Below are 17,825 nucleotides of genomic sequence, written 5' to 3'. Positions count from 1 at the left end.
GGCAATAATACATTTGCTTGCCCTACCTCCACTGTATGCAAATTTTTCCCATGCATATTCATTATGGATATCCTGAAAACCTGATTGTCCAGGTGTTCTGAGCACTGGGTTGAGAGCCCCTGATGTAATCAAATTAAGAAAAGTCACATAAAAAAAGCATATATACTCATATATATACTGTATATGTTCAATGCAACACATTTCTTCATTATTTATTTTAGGTATTTATTAAAGTTATCTAAGTGGTTTACAATCAGGTACTCAGATATTTTCCTTATCTGTCCCAGTGGGCTCACAATCTATCTAAAGTACCTGGGGCAATGGAAGAACGAGTGACTTCCAGGGTTACAAGGAGAAATGCAGGATTTGAACCTCCAGCCTCAGGGTAGCTGCAACCACTACGGCACTCCTTCCTTCCTAAAATATTTTACGTAATACTTTAAGGATACCAAATTTCCGTAACTGATACCTGACATTCTTGCAGCTTTGAAGAAAATAATCCTAAGAGTTTTTCGATCTGTTGGGCGCGGGAGACTATCAACTGTGCATTAAAAACAGCTTCAGCCAGGCCACTGACAGTACATAGAGGGGATGAACTGGGCGGCCCGCGAGTGGCCTTGAAGTATCTGCCGGCTGTTTTCTGCCCCACCTGAGAAGGCGGAGCCTCCCACCAACGCTCAGGATTGATGGTGAGCTCAGGAAAAAAGGGCGGCGCTTAGTCCCTCGCTGGCTCCTCACACCTTTTCCGTCAAAGCCCCTCCTCCGAACGCTGATTGGCCGGAGCTCTGGTTAAAGCCTTCGGCTAGCTGACCGCCCTGGGAGCTCGTGGTGTGCGTTAGCGTTCGAGGCTGCGCTGGAGTAGAGGCGCTCCCTACCGCAAGCTTTAGGACCCTGAGTCCCCCGCAGCACCGGGACAGCGATGAGCAGCCCTGATGCGGGTTACGCCAGTGACGAGCAGAGCCAAGGACAGTGCTCGGTGGCCAGGATGATGCCCGCCGTGGGTCATTGTCAGTGGGCGGCAGAGTCTCTGAGCCCCCTGGGAGCGGGGAAGCAGAAGAGCGAGACGGGATCCAGCAATTCAGGGAACCGCGGCAAAGCGGAGCCCCGCATCCGCCGCCCCATGAACGCCTTCATGGTCTGGGCTAAGGACGAGCGCAAGAGACTGGCGCAGCAAAACCCCGACCTGCACAACGCCGAGCTGAGCAAAATGTTGGGTGAGTCAATCTCTGATGAAATAGGCGCCTATAGTGAGACATAGTGTCATTTTACTGAATACAGACTTCTCCTTTCCTCATGTACTTCCCTTGACTGTCAAATAATTTATAGTTCTTTTCCCTGTGTTTCTGGGTTTCTTAAGTTTGTCATTAGTCATTCAAAACTCAGTTCTTGTTATGTGTTGTATTGTTCCCTAGATTTTGTACTTTTAGTTTTATGTACATGGCTTAGAATTATGATTAAGCGATTAATCAAAACCATATTCAACTTGAACCTTGATTTTCTGACTTTGCCACAAGAAGATCTGCGAAGCTAGTGTTTTAAGCTTTTATTAAATGTGATGGGGTTAGATTTATGAATGGATGGTATCTTGCATCTTGATTAAAAGGGATTTGCTGTAGTTGATTGCTACTTCTTAATTGGTTTTCTGATATTTTAGGATCTATGACTAATTTATATTGCATTAGTTTTGTCAGAAAACTACCCGAGAAATACAATAAGCTGCACTAATAAAAAGGTACTGAGTAAGATATTTTTTGTCTTTGATCTATTTGTCATTTCAATAATTGGCTACTTTTGTCCCCATAGGTAAATCGTGGAAATCTCTGTCCTTGGTAGAAAAGAGACCGTTTGTTGAAGAGGCTGAAAGGCTGAGAGTCCAACACATGCAGGACCACCCAAACTACAAGTACAGGCCAAGAAGAAGAAAACAAGTGAAGAGAATCAAGCGCGCTGAACCCGGCTTCTTACACGGCATAGCGGAGCAGCAAGGGACCAGGATGAGCGGTGAGGGCAGAATGTGTCTCGAAAGCCTGGGCTTTCATGAGCAGGAGTATCGCCCAGTGCAGCACAGCCAGCTGCTGCCCATGAACCAGTACAGGGACTGCCAGGCCCTGGCTCCACACTATGAGAGTAGTTACAACTTACCTACTCCCGAGACTTCCCCTCTGGACATGGTTGAGACCGATCCCGTGTTTTTTGCATCCCATTTTCAGGAAAATTGTCAGATGATGCCTTACAACTACCATCAAGTTGGCGACTACTCTTCCCAGCAGGAAAGCCATACCAACGGCACCCTGGGAAGGCATCTATCCCCCCCTGACCAAATTGTGCAGGTGAACTCTCTCCAGAGTGTGATGAGCTGCCAGGCCTCACCACACATTTACTTCAACCAGTTGTGCCCACCGGGCAATGCGAGAAGCCACCAAGTACAGCAAGCTGGGCAACCTTCTCCCCCACCCGAGTCCCACCCCATGGACAACCTCGGGCACTTGCAGCAGGCTGAGCTCTTGGGGGATGTAGATCACAGTGAATTTGAGCAGTACCTTCATTTTGTCTCTAGTAAACCAGAGCCAGGACTGGTTTTTCATGGGCATGATACAAATTTGCCAGTGGAAGATAATAGTCCAGTTTCAAATTACCATTCTTCAACTAATTATGCGTCCCACTGTAATTATTCAAGTGGCTGAAACTGTTTTGTTGCACTCAGTTCAGGAAACATACATATTTCTCATAGGGGGAAGTGGTAATTTTTAATGGTTGGGGCTTTAGGATGTTTAAATGATTTTATTTATGCAAAATATTTAATTTTTCTAAACAGAGAAACTTTAATACAACTGAGTGTTAATTTTATAAACTTGTATTTTTTACCACTGTCAAGCATTTCTTTTGTAATGAGGAGAGATGTGAGTTAGCTCATACCTTTCTCAGTAGCTCACGGCCAGTAACATTCAGGTACCTTGGTTATTTTCCTGTCTCACCTTTACACCTGAGGTAGCCGCACCTTTACACCTGAGACAATTAAAGGTTAAGTGATTTTTCCAAGATCACAAGGAGTGCCAGTGGGATCTGAACTCTTGCTTCCACTGCTCTAAACATTAGGCTGAAAGAGAAAAAAAAGTTTCAGAATGCTAAAGATGTACCTGCCATTTCCTCCCTGGTTTCTAGACATTGATTTTGTAAATTTTTAAAATGTACCGAGGTAAAGTTTCCTGTTAGCACTTTTAGCTACAGGATGTTATACATTTTATAGCCTGTATTTGTATCAGAAATAAAGTACATGATGGCCAAGTTGTGTTTTGTATCTGTGTTAGTCCTGCGTGAGGTTGAAAAGTTCTCTATGTACTCTATTACTTTTTTTTTTCTCTTATTCTAAGGATTGCATCTGCCAATTTTCCTTTTCTTTCTGCCCCATGTATAAAAAGAAATTGTGAGGCAGTGTTTGATAGTTCTTGCGGTGGAATAATTACATTGGATACCGAGCTGAAGTCAAAAACACTTTAGTGCACATCCATATAGTGTATTTGTTGTTGGGTTTTTGTTTTTTTTTCCCAAATATCTTTATTGATATTTTCAAAATATAAAAACATTAGATAAAACAGTAACAATCCAAATAATGAACAATAACAGACAGATACAATATTTATAATGCTGTGTAAAGAAGGAATATAAAGTTATAGGTCACGAAGCCTTTATCGGGTATAAATAGTTTAAATGTCTTTAGAATAAAGGTCTAAAAGTGCCCACATCTTGGAAAAGCTAGGGTATAATTTATTTTTAATGACTATAGCTTCCTCATAAATTTCTAATTGTACAAAGATGGTTTCACCATTCCATATAGTTAAGTGGAGAAGTACTTATATTTTGGATACCAAACTGAATTAAAAAAACACTTTAATGCATATCCATATAGGCCCTGTTTTACCAAGGTGCGCTAATCGATTTAGCGTGCGGTAAAAATGAATGCGTTCATGTTAGTCTATAGACGCGTTAGCTTTTAGCGTGCATTAATTGGTTAGCGCACCTTAGTAAAACAGGGGGTTAGTATATTTATTTGTTGGGTTTTTTCCTATTTAAACTGAACCCCCCCCTCCATAAAAGCAAAATGAAATAAAAACTGATGGGTTCACACCCTACCATCAACATACTTGAAAACAAAGCTTCCCTTCCAGTACTGTTCTCCGTGCATTTACAGAATGTTCCCTCTAAGCTGAGCAGGAGTTCTCCACCTACAGTCCTTTCAGGGGGGGGGGGTGCTGTTTCTCTGTCTCATTTTCAATAGTGAAGGACAGGCAGACTCTGCAGGATTCCAGGGACCCTGCCTATTTCTAGCGATTGAAAACATATAATATTGAAACTATCTCCCACTGGCAGCAATGCAGATTCACCATTCCCCTTAACTGTATCCATGACATCCTGTTTCGTCTGTCTTGTCTTTAGGGGTGTCAAAGTCAGTCCTCGAGGGCCGCAATCCAGTCTGGTTTTTAGGATTTCCCCAATGAATATGCATGAGATCTATTTGCATGCACTGCTTTCATTTGTGCTAATAGATCTCATGCATATTCATTGCGGAAATCCTGAAAACCCAGCTGGATTGCAGCCCTCGAGGACCGACTTTGACACCTTTAGATTGTAAGCTCTTTTGAGCAGGGACTGTCTTCTTTGTGACTCTGTACTGTGCTGTATACACCTGGTTGCGCTATAGAAATAATTGATAATAGTCGTAGCAGTATACCAGCTCAGCTTAAAGAGGACAGTGCCTCCCAGCTCTTTCCACACCCTACTTCATATTTCATTTGTGGTGTCAAAATAAAGCGAGATCAGTCTCCGTTACTCTTGCCTTGCAGATGCTTTAATTATCTTGGCAGCAGTTAATCTGATGCATCTGTGGTGTGTGGTCACACTTCAAAATCTTATTTATTTGTTAACTACCTGTCTGAAGACATTATCCATCCTGGGTTGAGATCCTTCATTCTAAAATAATTGAGGAGATGAGTAACAGACAATCTTATTTATCACCCTTTAGGACCTACAAAAGAGATAAGAGGCTGGTGTAGGGGTGGGGTAGAGTGTTAGCAAGGCCAGGGCCTATTGTTTAAAATGTTGGCAGCATGGAGTTATGGTGGGAGAAACCCGAGGATGACTCCTTTTACTAAAAATGAAAAAAAAAAGGTTGAGGTTTTGTCTCATTTTTTCAAAGCAAAAGAAAATTAAAATATAAAATCTCATTGAGATTGTGTATTTTAGAACCTGCACAAGGTCAATGAAGACAAACCTACCCTTTAAATAACTTACGGCCTCTTCTACTAAACTGCGCTTTTGGTTTTAGCGCGGGGAGCCGCGCTGAATGGCCCGTGCCACTCCCAACGCTTATTGAGTTCTTTTGAGCGTCGGGAGCAGTGCGGGCCATTCAGCGCAGCTCCCCACACTAAAACCGCTAGCTTGGTTTATTAAAGTGACTGTGATATAGGAAAATTCTATTATTTATGGACATATGTTAAAAAAAAAAAAAGAGCTATTAAATTATGGTAAAATACACTTCTCGCTCCATATCTGCTGTGATAGGGGATTAACAGAACTGCAAATACAGAAAAACCGCAAATAACTTTTTCATATGTTATTCTCTGTTTTCTATTAAAAACCATCGTGAATATGGTGAAACCATGAATAACATGGTGGGAGGCCTGGCCTGTTCCTGAAGGAGAGGCAAAACACGGTGAAGAAAGTGCTGGGAATCAGCGATTTTCTCTGTAAATGCTTGGAATCAGCGATTTCTCTATGCAAGCTGATGTAATGCGGGGAGGGGGGGGGGGGGGAGGTGCCAGCAAGCTAAAAACCGTGAATGCTGTAACCGCGAATATGGAGGAAGAAGTGTAGAACGCATTTGACCAACTTAAATGAATAGGTTACAGTTTTGCAGCACTGACATGCATATAGTAGTTGAGTTCCCAGGAAATAAATAAATATCCCCTAAAGGATTTCCATGTATAAATAAATCTTCTGTTTCACTGTGAATTGGTTAGTGTTTGGGGGAGGGGCGGGATGGGAGGATTTCATTTTCCCCCATTCTCCACACACATAGATTTTACTATCTCTCCCTACACACAGTCCCTTTTACAAAGTCGTGGTAGTGAGTCCTGGCATGGCAAATGTGATACATGGCATAGGAATTGAATGAACTGTCACATTTGCCATGCAGGAATCACTACTGCAGCTTTGCAAAAGGGGCCCAGAATGAAGGAGGCCTGGATATTAAGAGATACATGTTCTTCCCTGTCATCTCTCCCTCACACAGTTAAGTTAATTAGACACGTGTCTGTTCAGTCTGTGCAGACAGGTGTTTGTATGTGAGGATGGAGTAAGCAGCCCACAGTGAACTGTTTCAGGCCTAGGGCAGTTGGTAGCAATGTAGCACCTTTCTAGCCACCAATACTGACATCCCCTGCACATGTACTGAGCATGTGCAAGATTGTCAATATTAGTGGTTGGAAGAGTACCACCAACTGCCCTGGGTCCAGAGAGGATTCTTCAGCTGTCAGTCAAAGGATTGATGGGCGGGGGGGTGTTAGTGGGTGGAGATCCATGCCATTGATCCACTATATCCTCCTCTCCCTAAAAGATCCCACACGCCTGTCCCACAGTTTCTTAAATTCAGACACAGCCCTTGGCCTCACCACCTCTACCAGGAGACTATTCCATGCATCTACCACCTTTCTGTAAAAATGTATTTCCTTAGATTACTCCTGAGCCTAACACCTCTTAACTTCATCCTATGCCCTCTCATTCCATAGCTTCCTTTCAAATGAAAGAGATTTACCTCGTGTGTTTATGCCATGTAGATATTTAAACGTCTCTATCTTATTTCCCCCTCTCCTGCCTTTTCTCCACAGTATACATATTTGAGATCTTTGTCTGTCCCATACACCTTATGACGAAGACCACCAACCATTTTAGTAGCCTTCCTCTGAACCGACTCCATCCTGTTATATCTTTTTGAAGGTGCGGTCTCCAGAATTGCACACAATATTCTAAATGAGGTCTTATCAGAGTCTTATACAGGGGAATCGATGCCTCCTTTTTCCTATTGGCCATCTTAGCGTTTAGCATATGCTAATCATTAGTGTGTGCTAACACAGTGCTTGCTAAATCGGTTATGATGAATTGATGCTTGATGAATACCTCCCTTATTAAACCACTATCAAAGTGATAACTTGCGAGATTATAGACTGTACATTTGAAGATAATTTAGGATGTCTTAATTTAGACATCTCCAGGCAATTGGGTTGACTTGTCAAGAACTGATATATGACTTTAATACTCAAGGTGCTATGCAGTTTAATAACTGTATTTTGGTGGGAGATATGAATTTACATCTAGACAATTTTAATGATCCATTAACTATAGAATTTATTGATTTTCTGTAAATTCATGTAAAAGGCCATCAAAAAGATAATTTTACCTTTACCATGCAACCTGCATCAAATCTTTATATCTAATCTGATCAATTTCTTTGACTGGGTGACCAGAGAATTGGATAGAGGATGTGCACTAGATGTGGTGTATTTAGTTTTTAGCAAAGCCTTTGACAGTGTTACACACAGACGTCTAATAAATAAACTGAATGCCCTCGGGATGGGTCCCAAAGTGTCGGGCTGGTTCAAGAACTGGTTGAGTGGAAGGTGACAGAGGATAGTGATCAATGGAGATCGCTCTGAGAAAAGGGATGCTACCAGTGGTGTGTCTCAAGGTTCTGTTTTTGGGCCTGTTCTTTTTAACATTTTTATAATCGATATCGCTGAAGGGTTGTTGGGTAAGATTTGCCACTTTGCGGATGATACCAAAATCTGCAATGGAGTAGACACGCCATATTACATTACATGAGTGATTTCTATTCTGCCATTACCTTGCAGTTCAAGGCGGATTACATAAAGAGTCTGTCCCCGCACACCTTATAACAAAGACCTCCAACCATTTTGGTTGCCTTCATCTTGACCGATTAAATCCTGTTTATTTTGAAGATGCAATATCCAGAATTGTACATAACATTCTAAATGAGGCCTTACCAGAGTCTTATACAGAGGCATCAATACTTCCTTTTTCCTACAGGCCATACCTCTCCCTGTGCACCTGAGCACCTTCGCCTTTTCAACCTGTTTGGCCACCTTAAGATCATCACATACTATTACACCCAAGTCCCACTCCTCTTTTGTACACAAAAGTTCTTCATCCCCTAATCTGTACCATTTCCTCAGATTTTTTAATCCCAAATGCATGACCTTGCATTTCATAGCATTTAATCTTAGCTGCCAAATTTCAGGCCATTCCTCAAGCTTCACTAAGATCCAGATTCTCAAAACTTTAACGCCATCACTAAACTGTTTTCCAACGGTTTAACCTGCAGGCATTTTAGCGGTGGATTATCAAAATGGTTGGTTTATCTCTGTCTTTAGCAGGTTTCTAGCAGTCTCCAACACTGACTTGCAAATGGGCTCTTCAACATTGAAAAGAGCATTCTGGTGGATTCTTAACAATTGCTGAGCCATTTTCTAAGAGCGGCATCAGCTTTTGACAACAAATATTAGAAACTGGTCCAGGTGTGACGGTACAATGACAGCACTATTTAAAACCCCAACATGGCAGAGACTGCTAGAAAGCCAACTGAACCCCCTCCCTTCCATCAGGGGAAGAGATAACCGTGTCGAGCTCCACTTCAGTGGAGAAGATGCGGTATATAAACCTAAGGCTTAGTTTAGTTTAGATGCCGATTCTCTCCCACCACAGACAACAACCCCTGCAGCAGCGAACCCCTCTAGCAGCGGGAGAAATGACCACTTTCTCCCACCACAAACAACCCCCCCCCTGCAGTGGCGACTCCCCCTCCAGCAATGGGAGAGATGGGCCTAAGGCTTTGATTGGCCCGGATGCCTAAGGCCCCTCCTATGGGGCATCTGGGAAGGGGCCTTAAACAACCTGAGCTAATCATAGCCCCAGGCCCCTCCCCAGTGCATGCTAGGATGCACCGGGGAGGGGAAGGTCCATTTTGAAGAAGCAAGCCAGCTGGTTGCAGGGAGTAGGCATACCTCTGGTCAGCCAACTAATTCAAGGTAAGGGGGAGAGGTGTCGGAGGGAAGAGAGGAGGTTGTGTGGCATTGGGACAGAATGGGCATCTCTCCCACTGCTGGAGGGAGGGGGTCACTTGGTGTCAGGAGAGAGTAGGCATCTCTTCCGCTGCTGGGGGGGTGTTTGCCACTACAGGAGGGTGTGTTTGTGGTGGGAGAGAGTGAGCATTTCTCCCGCTGGGGGGGGGGGGAGTGTGTCTGTGGCGGGAGAGAAGGCATCTTTCCCACTGCTGGAGTGGGAGGGGGTCGCTGCTGCACAGGGGGTGTTGTTTGTGGTGGGAGAGAGTGGGCATCTCTCCCGCTGCAGGGGGGTGTTGCTGCTGCAGGGAGGTGTTGTTTGTGGTGGGAGAGAAGGCATCTTTCCCGCTGCTGGAGGGGAGTGTGGCTGCTGCTGGGGGGGGGGTGTTGTTTGTGGCGGGAGATGGAACATCTCTCCCACTGTTGTGTTTTTTTTTGGGGGGGGTCTTTTAGCGTTTTTTCTGCCCATGTGCCCATTGCTATCACCAGTAATGGGCACATGCAAATTTAGCGAGTCTTCGCTACTCTCCGCCAACCTCATTTGCATGAGTATTTTTTGGAGAATGACTCGCATTTTAAAAATTCGTTACCAGAATGGCTGCGATACCAGCCCGTTGTTTTTTTAACGCAGTTTTTTTAAGAATCTAGGCTTAAGTTTTTTCTCATGCTATCTACACCATCAGGGGTGTCTGCTCTATTGCAGATTTTAGTATCATCTGCAAAGAGGCAAATCTTACCAGACAGCCACCTATAGCCAAGGCAGTTCACAATAATTGAAACATGCTTAATCATAATAAAACAAACAGATAAACAACATCAAAATAATCAACTGAAATAATACAGCAGCACCATCGTAAACTGACATGATCACACATTTGAAAATGCCTGCACAAAAAAACGAGCTATCTTAAAACTGTGTCACCACATTGTAGAAGTGTAAATAGCTTGGCAATTTGTTCCACATCAGAGCACCTGTGACATAAAAAGCCACTGCTCTAATTTCAGTCAAATAAGTAGATCAGGGGGGAACACAAGTTCGAAACTTGGGGCTCCTTTTATCAAGCCACGCTAGCGGTTTAACGCGTGTAATAGCGCGCGTCAAACCGCCGGCCTCGCTAGCCGCTACCGCCTCCTCTTGAGCAGCGCGGGGGTTAGCGCGTGATGAAACGTCACATCGCACGCTTTAACCCCGCTAGCGCGGCTTGATAAAAGGAGCCCTTGAGGTATTGTGAGTGATTAAAGCGACTATAGTTTCAGCATAACACATCAGAACTGTCTTCTCAGTATGCAATTACATTCCCGCCTCAGATCTCCCATTGTGGTTCAGATCATATTGTGTTGTGTACCATTCTGGAGACCATACCTTCAAAAAAGTATCAAACAGGATGGAGTTGGTCCAAAGGGTGGCTATTAAAATGGTCAGTGGTTGTCATCATAAAGTAGATCTCAATATGCATACTTTGTAAGAAAGGTGGGAAAAGGGAGGTATGATAGAGATATTTAAATACCCAAGTAGTATAAATTGTTTATTCAAGCTTATATACTGCTATTAAAGACTGGAACAGTCAAATCAAGGCGGTTTACATTAGCTTTCCAATGGTGTAACAAAGCATGGACTTCTGTAGGGGTATAAAAAAAGAGAGCTAATTACATGGGCTGTTGACATGGTGTTAACAATGCACCCTCCTGAACTAAGTGAGGTGATTAAATTTGCAGATGACAGGTTGTGGTAAGAGCGGATAGCGCAGCTGGTTTTAGGAAAGGTTTGGACAATTTCCTGGAGGAAAAGTTCATAGTCGGTTATTGAAAAAGACATAGGGGAAGCCACTGCTTGACCTGGATCGGTTACATGGAATGTTGCTACTCCTTGGGTTTTGGCCAGGTGCTAGGGACTCGGCTTGGCCACCGTGAGAACGAGCTACTGGGCTTGATGGACCATTGGTCTGACCCAGTAAGGCTATCACGCACAGCTTTCCAATGGTGCCCAGTAAGACTATCCACACAGCCCCTTTCAAACCATATACCATATGAACCAAACAATAATCTAACTATAAATATGGAATGTAAACATGATGTAGAATATGTCACATTTTTTAAAATGGAAAGGGTAATTGTCATGCAGCAAGGGAATTTTAAGAAATTTCAGGATATTTGGGACCAAATAAACCAATTAATAGGGAAATAAATATCTTTATCCTGTGATAGAGGATATTTGGGAGCCATTAACAAAATACTGTAATGAATGAATGTTATTTTTCCCCCTTAAATATGCATGTCCAAGGTAGGGGGGAGGGGAGTGGGGGGTATTTTGGTTTTCTTATGAGTGCAAATTGAATATGGGGGAGGGAGGGATATGGATTCTGAATTAGATTTTGATAGGATATTAAGTGATGTATCTAAGTACAAAATGATGTTATATGATGTTACACTTATTGTAAGTTTTAAAAATGAATAAAGAATATTAAAAAAATATATATATGCCCTTCCCAAATAAAAGCTAACACAACAACAAATTAAACCGAGACCAGCTGAACTAAATGAAAAGGTGAGTCTCTTTCAATTGTAAAGAAGCTCTAGAACCAGGGAGCAGAGGATGAAAGTGAAAGGGGACAGAATCAGAAGCAACCTGATGGAAATACTTCTTCCATGGGAAGGGTGGTGAATTTGTGGAACGGCCTTCCAGTGGAGGCGGTGATGGCGATGCAAACTGTATCTGAATTCAGGAAAGCTTGGGGCAAGGGAGAAGGCATGGATGGGCAAACTGCCTTAATTTTTCTCTGTGTCTGTGATTTGTTACTGATACGTTAAAGAAGCAGCGAACTGTAGAAATATGAATATATTTTCCATCTTGCTTATCAGAGAAAAAACTTGTTTCAGAGTGTACTCCTTAGAGTTACCAAGGGAATATGCTTATTGTTTGCGAAAAGGGTGGCAGCTAGATTTACCCATGGAGAATATATTTAGGAACCAGCAATCTTGGGCTCTTTCCAAGGCATTGTGGAGTTACTTTACAGTGTCCGATTTACTTGAAAGCCTCTTGTTATTGCAGTTTAGAAACAGAATTTATCCTGCACACATCCTGTTTAAAACAAATTATTTTTCCTCTGTTCAACAAAGATAAAGAGTCTTATAATGTAACTTTTTTTCACAGGCTTTGCTCGGCTATAGAGGAGGCCCCAAATTCCTGAGTTTCTCAGTTCAAGCTACTCCCATGCAGGTTGCATCTTCTCATTTCTAACATTTAGACCTGAACATGTATTTATGAGTCCAGGTTCCTTTTTCAGTAATATGCCAATGAATGCAGGAAGGGCCTGATTTATTAAGATGCTTCTCCTATTTCATATCACGATGCTGGCTCTTTGCTGCTGTTTTAGCGTCTTACGTCATCGACCTTTTTAGTTTGTGAACAAGCTTATATTTTGTAATGCACAAAACAAGCCAACAAACAAAATTAAAAGAACTCAGTTAATTTGTAGGAATGGACAGCCTAAATGTTTACTACTGTTCATTTCCATGTTGTTTGCAGCATTGCTCACTTTCTTTTGTTTTAATTACTATTCACTTTAGGGGTCCTGTTACTAAGGCGCGCTAGTGCGTCTTAGCGCACGCTAAATGCTAGCATGTCCATTATATCCTATGGACGCATTGCCACACGTTAGCATTTAGCGCGCACTAAGACGCACTAGCTCACCTTAGTAAAAGGACCCCTTAGTGTCAAGAACAATTACATCATAGGGGACATTCTATTAATGGCGGTGAAACTTAGATGCCTTACCTTCTCTTTAAGTTACTGATTTAATTTAAATTTTCCTTTTTCTTAGCTCTTTCTGGGCCAGAACCCAGAGCTCTGCCCGGTACTGTGCTTAGGTTCCATCTACTGGAGTCTCCATCAAAACTCACTCCAACCCATCTAAACCATCCCAGCCGTCGAAGCCCTCCCCAGCCCATCCTCAACTGAATGGCCATATATGGGACACAGACCGTGCAAGTCTGCCCAGTACTGGCCTTAGGGCTCCTTTTATCAAGGCGCGCTACGGGGGTTAGTGTGTCGGACATTTCATCATGCGCTAACCCCCGCAGCAGCCTAAAATCCTAACGCCTCGTCAATGGAGGCGTTAGGTACTAGCGCGGCAGGGGGTTTAACGTGCGGCATTCCGTGCGTTAAACCGCTATCGCGCCTTTGTAAAAGGACCCCTAAGTTCTTCAATATATACCATTATTTTCTGATTCAAGATCCTCTGTGTTCATCCCGCGCTTTTTTGAATTCTGTCTCTGTTTTCCTCTGTCTCCATTTTCTTCCTTTAATTTTTTTTTTTTTTTTTAAACCCTTTGAAAGGGTGTTTTGCACTTAACTTAACCCCTCTTTTACTAAGGTGCGCTAACCAATTTAGCATGCGCAAACTGATTTAGCGCACACTAATCAAATTAGCACGCTAATGCGTCCATAGACTAACATGCACGCGTTAGCGTTTAGCACGTGCTAAATCAGTTTGCGCGCGCTATATCGGTTAGCGCACCTTAGTAAAATGGCCTATTAGGCCCCATTACATTACCAAATTCAGATAGACCACGAGTTAAGCTGACTTCAGTGGTGGAAGGCAGGAGATTTCACTGAAGTGGGTCAGGCCTTTCTGCAAAATATAGGTTAGAACAGTGGTCTCAAACTTGTGGCCCGGGGGCCACATGCGGCCCGCCAAGTACTATTTTGAGGCCCTCGGTATGTTTATCATAATCACAAAAGTAAAATAAAACAGTTTCTTGATCATATGTCTCTTTAGCTATAAATTATATTATTATTATTAAGACAGCCAAAAGGAAAGATTTATAAACTATAAAGAGTTTTACCTCTTGCAAAATTGTCATTTCTCTAATAAGACATTAACTATTTTTTGCGGCCCTCCAAGTACCTACATATCCAAAATGTGGCCCTGCAAAGGGTTTGAGTGTGAGACCACTGGGTTAGAACAATTACGTGTATGTTTATGTGTTGTTTAAATTTGTATGTATCGTACATACACTTGACCTGTAATTAAAATGAACCTGTATCTTTTATCTGATATTTTGATATTGAATTTCACTCCGATATGTTGTTGAAGGGTGGTTTGTCAAGGTTTTAAAACTATTTTTTAAACAAACTATTAAACTCGCATCTAAACTGGCTATGAAATGTTTAGGAACACCAGCTACAACTGTCCCTTGCGAGCGCTTGTTTTCCTTATCAGGAAATGTGAGTCAGTAAAAAACGGGCAGCTCTTTCACCAGGGAAGGTTGAAAAACTATGCCTCAGGACTTGGCTGAAATACTAAGGGCCCTGATCCTCTGTGTTCATCCCACGCTTTTGTGACGTGGGATGAATACAGAGGATCTAGAATCAGAAAATAATAGTAAATATTGAAGAACTAAGGCCAGTACTGGTCAGACTTGCACGGTCTGTGTCTATATATGGCCGTTTGGTGGAGGATGGGCTGGGGAGGGCTTCACTTGGCTGGGAGGGTGTAGATGGACTGGGGTGGGTTTTGACAGAGACTTCAGTAGTTGGAACCTAAGAACAGTACCGGGCAGAGCTTTGGATTCTTGCCCAGAAATAGCTAAGAAGAAGAAGACCCCCCCCCCCAACAAATTTATAGATTGAATCAGGTTGGGCAGACTAGATAGACCATTCAGGTCTTTATCTGCCATCATCTACTATGTTACTATGTTACTAAGCCATAACCACTTTAGCCTGTCCTCATAGGAAAGTCTTCCCATCCCTTTTATCATTTATGTTGCCCTTCTCTGTACTTTTTCTAATTTCACTTTTTTCCCCAAATCTTTTTCGAGATATTGCGGCCAGGATTGCACACAGTATTCGAGATGTGGTCATAGGGTGTTACAAGGGGCATTATAACATTTTCATTTGTTTTCCATTCCTTTCCTGATAATTCCTAACATTCTGTTTGTTTTCTTAGCCGCCGCCCATCTTCAACGATGAGACCTAGATCCTTTTCCTGGGCAGTGACTCCTAACGTAGAACCCTGTATCATTTGGCTATAGTTCGGGTTCCTCTATCCCACATGCATCACTTTGCACTTGCTCACATTAAACGTCATGCGCCATTTTGATGCCCCGTCTCACAGTTTCGAGCAGGACTAAGTCAAGATGGTCTCCCCTTTGTCCCTATACCTCCAGTCATTTTCTCTGGGAGGAAAGATATGGGGCTCCTTTTACTAAGGTGTGCTAACGTTTTTAGTGCACACAGGATTTTAGCGTGCACTATACCGCATGCTATGTGGCTAGAACTAACGCCAGCTCAATGCTGGTGTTAAGGTCTAACGCGCGCGGCAATTCAGCGCACGCTATTCCGCGCGTTAAAGCCCTAACGCAGCTTTGTAAAAGGAACCCATAGTAAACTTTCTCTTTTCTATCCTTGGCACCCTCTCTCTCTCTCTCTAAATTACTGTCCTCTGGTTAAGCAGAATATAACCAGCAGGGGAAATGCTCAGTGCCATCAGAGAAGCATGTTTCTTCCTGCATGCCATTCTATTAATTTCATTTTTAATTTGTGAATCTAAACAAGTTTAGTGTATTTTGAGTCTGCCGTTATCCAAAGCAGATTACAAAAGTAAACATACACGATAAAACCAATTAAAATACATGCTAAACAATATTAACAGGTAACAAAAAAAATCTGCAGACTTATAAGACCCAGCTACACCTATGCATTCTTTATATTTCAGCTAAGTTTTTTACTCTACTGAAGCTTTAAACATACATAGTTGCTTAAAAAATTGGACTATTAATGTTTGCACTTTATGGACTTTTGAACTTTATAAATCACAGTTTATTAGTACTTCGAAACATCTTTTACAACCCGGTGCAATGATCGATACCATATAAGTCTCTTAAGGGCTTTTGCCCCTATTGAGTTCTTCAATTCTCCATCTTGGAATCTGAGCACCACTTTATGATAAAAGACGTTTGAAGTAGTCATTGTTCCTTTATGTGTTACTACTGTTGTCACGGCCCTTTAGGAACATTTTTTTGAATTATACCCAGTTGTTTATATTGGGACTTATAAGACCCAACATACTACGAGACAGCATATTTCATTTACAGAACAAATCACGTACAGTCGTACACTATCACAAAATCACCGAGTACCATATTTCATAATACAAAACAATTGACAATTTCTTAAATTCCTGCAAGTTTTTCAGATGTCATAAATTCACAGGCAACGTGTTCCACTCCATGAGCCTGCACATGAAAATATACTTTTCCTTGTATCCTCTAATGCAAACTTCTCAATGCTGCGTCAAATATGCTTTTAACATAGAAACATAGAAGATGACGGCAGAAAAGGGCTACAGCCCATCAAGTCTGCCCACTCTGCTTACCCACCCCGTGTCTATGCCCTAATGACCCAATTTCTTTATCTTGACCCTCATAGGGATCCCACATGGGTATCCCATTTATTCTTAAGGTCTGGCATGCTGTCTGCCTCGATCACCTGCACTGGAAGCTTGTTCCAATGATCAACCACTCTCTCTGTGAAGAAATACTTTCTGGTGTCGCCATGAAATTTTCCGCCCCTGAGTTTGAGCGGGCGCCCTCTTGTGGCCGAGGGTCCCTTGAGAAAGAAAATATCATCTTCCACTTCGACACGTCCCGTGAGGTACTTATATGTTTCGATCATGTCTCCCCTCTCCCTACGTTCCTCGAGAGTGTAGAGCTGCAATTTGTTCAGTCTCTCTTCGTACGAGAGACCCTTGAGCCCCGAGATCACCTTGGTGGCCGTCCGCTGAACCGATTCAATTCTGCGCACATCTTTAGAAGATCTCAATTGTCTCGCAGGAATATAAAGCGCTTTGCAATCACATACATATTTAGACTCAAATATACCATCAAGAGAAGACTGTATTTTACTCAAAACTCCATTCTGGATACTACTTTTTCTCACATCTAGGATACGAACAATGGCACCAACAGCAACAAAAAAATGTGAGTGTGTGTGTGCGTGCGTGCGCGCTTATACACATGCTGGTCATGACTTTGTGTTATAATAGTGACCAGTTTGCAGGGAACATAGCTTATCCTAAAAGTACACACAGCTCATAAACCTCTTGCATATTAGGCTCGGAATGAGGATCTTACTTGTACATAATTGGTGCAAAGCTGAAAGAAAACGATATTGGCTTTCCTTAAGATTTAGCCCTTGTGTTTTCACAACTAATGGCTTTGTAATTGTTGATTTTAATCTTTCCATGTTATCAGACTGTCATGTTGCTCTTCCAGCTGGTAATTTCTGTAGGTACATTGCAATGGTTAATAAAATCCCTAACTCAAACAGCTTTGTTAGTTTACAGTCTAGTAACCTAGAGAGTAACATATTATGTGCTAACTAGAAGTGCTGCAAATCCCCTTACAGAGCACTGGGTTATGCTTAAGTGGAGAGCAATGTTACTGTGTTTCTAGAGCCTTTCTCTCTCTCCTGTCTCCATTTTTAATTACCTGCTTAATTTCAACTTTATATTATTCTATTTATTCATTTGATATATTTCTAATAATCTAAAGACACACAGTTTGCAAAAATAGCTAAGAAGGAGGAAAATTTAAATTAAGTCAGTAATTTAAAGAGTGGGTAGGGTTGGGCAGACTGGATGGACCATTCGGGTTTATCTGCTGTCATCTACTACCGTGTTTCCCCGAAAATAA

The 17,825-nt window shown here is 42.3% G+C and overlaps 1 protein-coding gene across 1 annotated transcript; it reads left to right on the top strand.

The window, feature by feature from the left end:
* The first annotated feature begins 828 nt into the window (after positions 1-828).
* LOC117353672 (transcription factor Sox-17-alpha-A-like) lies at positions 829-3,315 on the top strand. Its single transcript, XM_033929876.1, has 2 exons — positions 829-1,214; positions 1,804-3,315. The coding sequence occupies exons 1-2, from the start codon at positions 920-922 to the stop codon at positions 2,682-2,684; spliced, it is 1,176 nt and encodes a 391-aa protein (XP_033785767.1). The 5' UTR covers positions 829-919; the 3' UTR covers positions 2,685-3,315.
* The last annotated feature ends 14,510 nt before the right edge of the window (positions 3,316-17,825 follow it).

This window comes from Geotrypetes seraphini, chromosome 2 (assembly GCF_902459505.1).
Source record: "Geotrypetes seraphini chromosome 2, aGeoSer1.1, whole genome shotgun sequence".
Taxonomy (NCBI): Eukaryota; Metazoa; Chordata; class Amphibia; order Gymnophiona; family Dermophiidae; genus Geotrypetes; species Geotrypetes seraphini.
The sequence above is the reverse complement of the archived record's forward strand: the minus strand, read 5'-3'. Positions and strand labels throughout refer to the sequence as shown.

Coding starts and splice junctions, on each gene's coding strand:
- LOC117353672 (XM_033929876.1), top strand. CDS start 920: ATGAGCAGCCCTGATGCGGGTTACGCCAGTGACGAGCAGAGCCAAGGA. Junction 1,215..1,803: donor CGAGCTGAGCAAAATGTTGG/GTGAGTCAATCT, acceptor TTGTCCCCATAG/GTAAATCGTGGAAATCTCTG.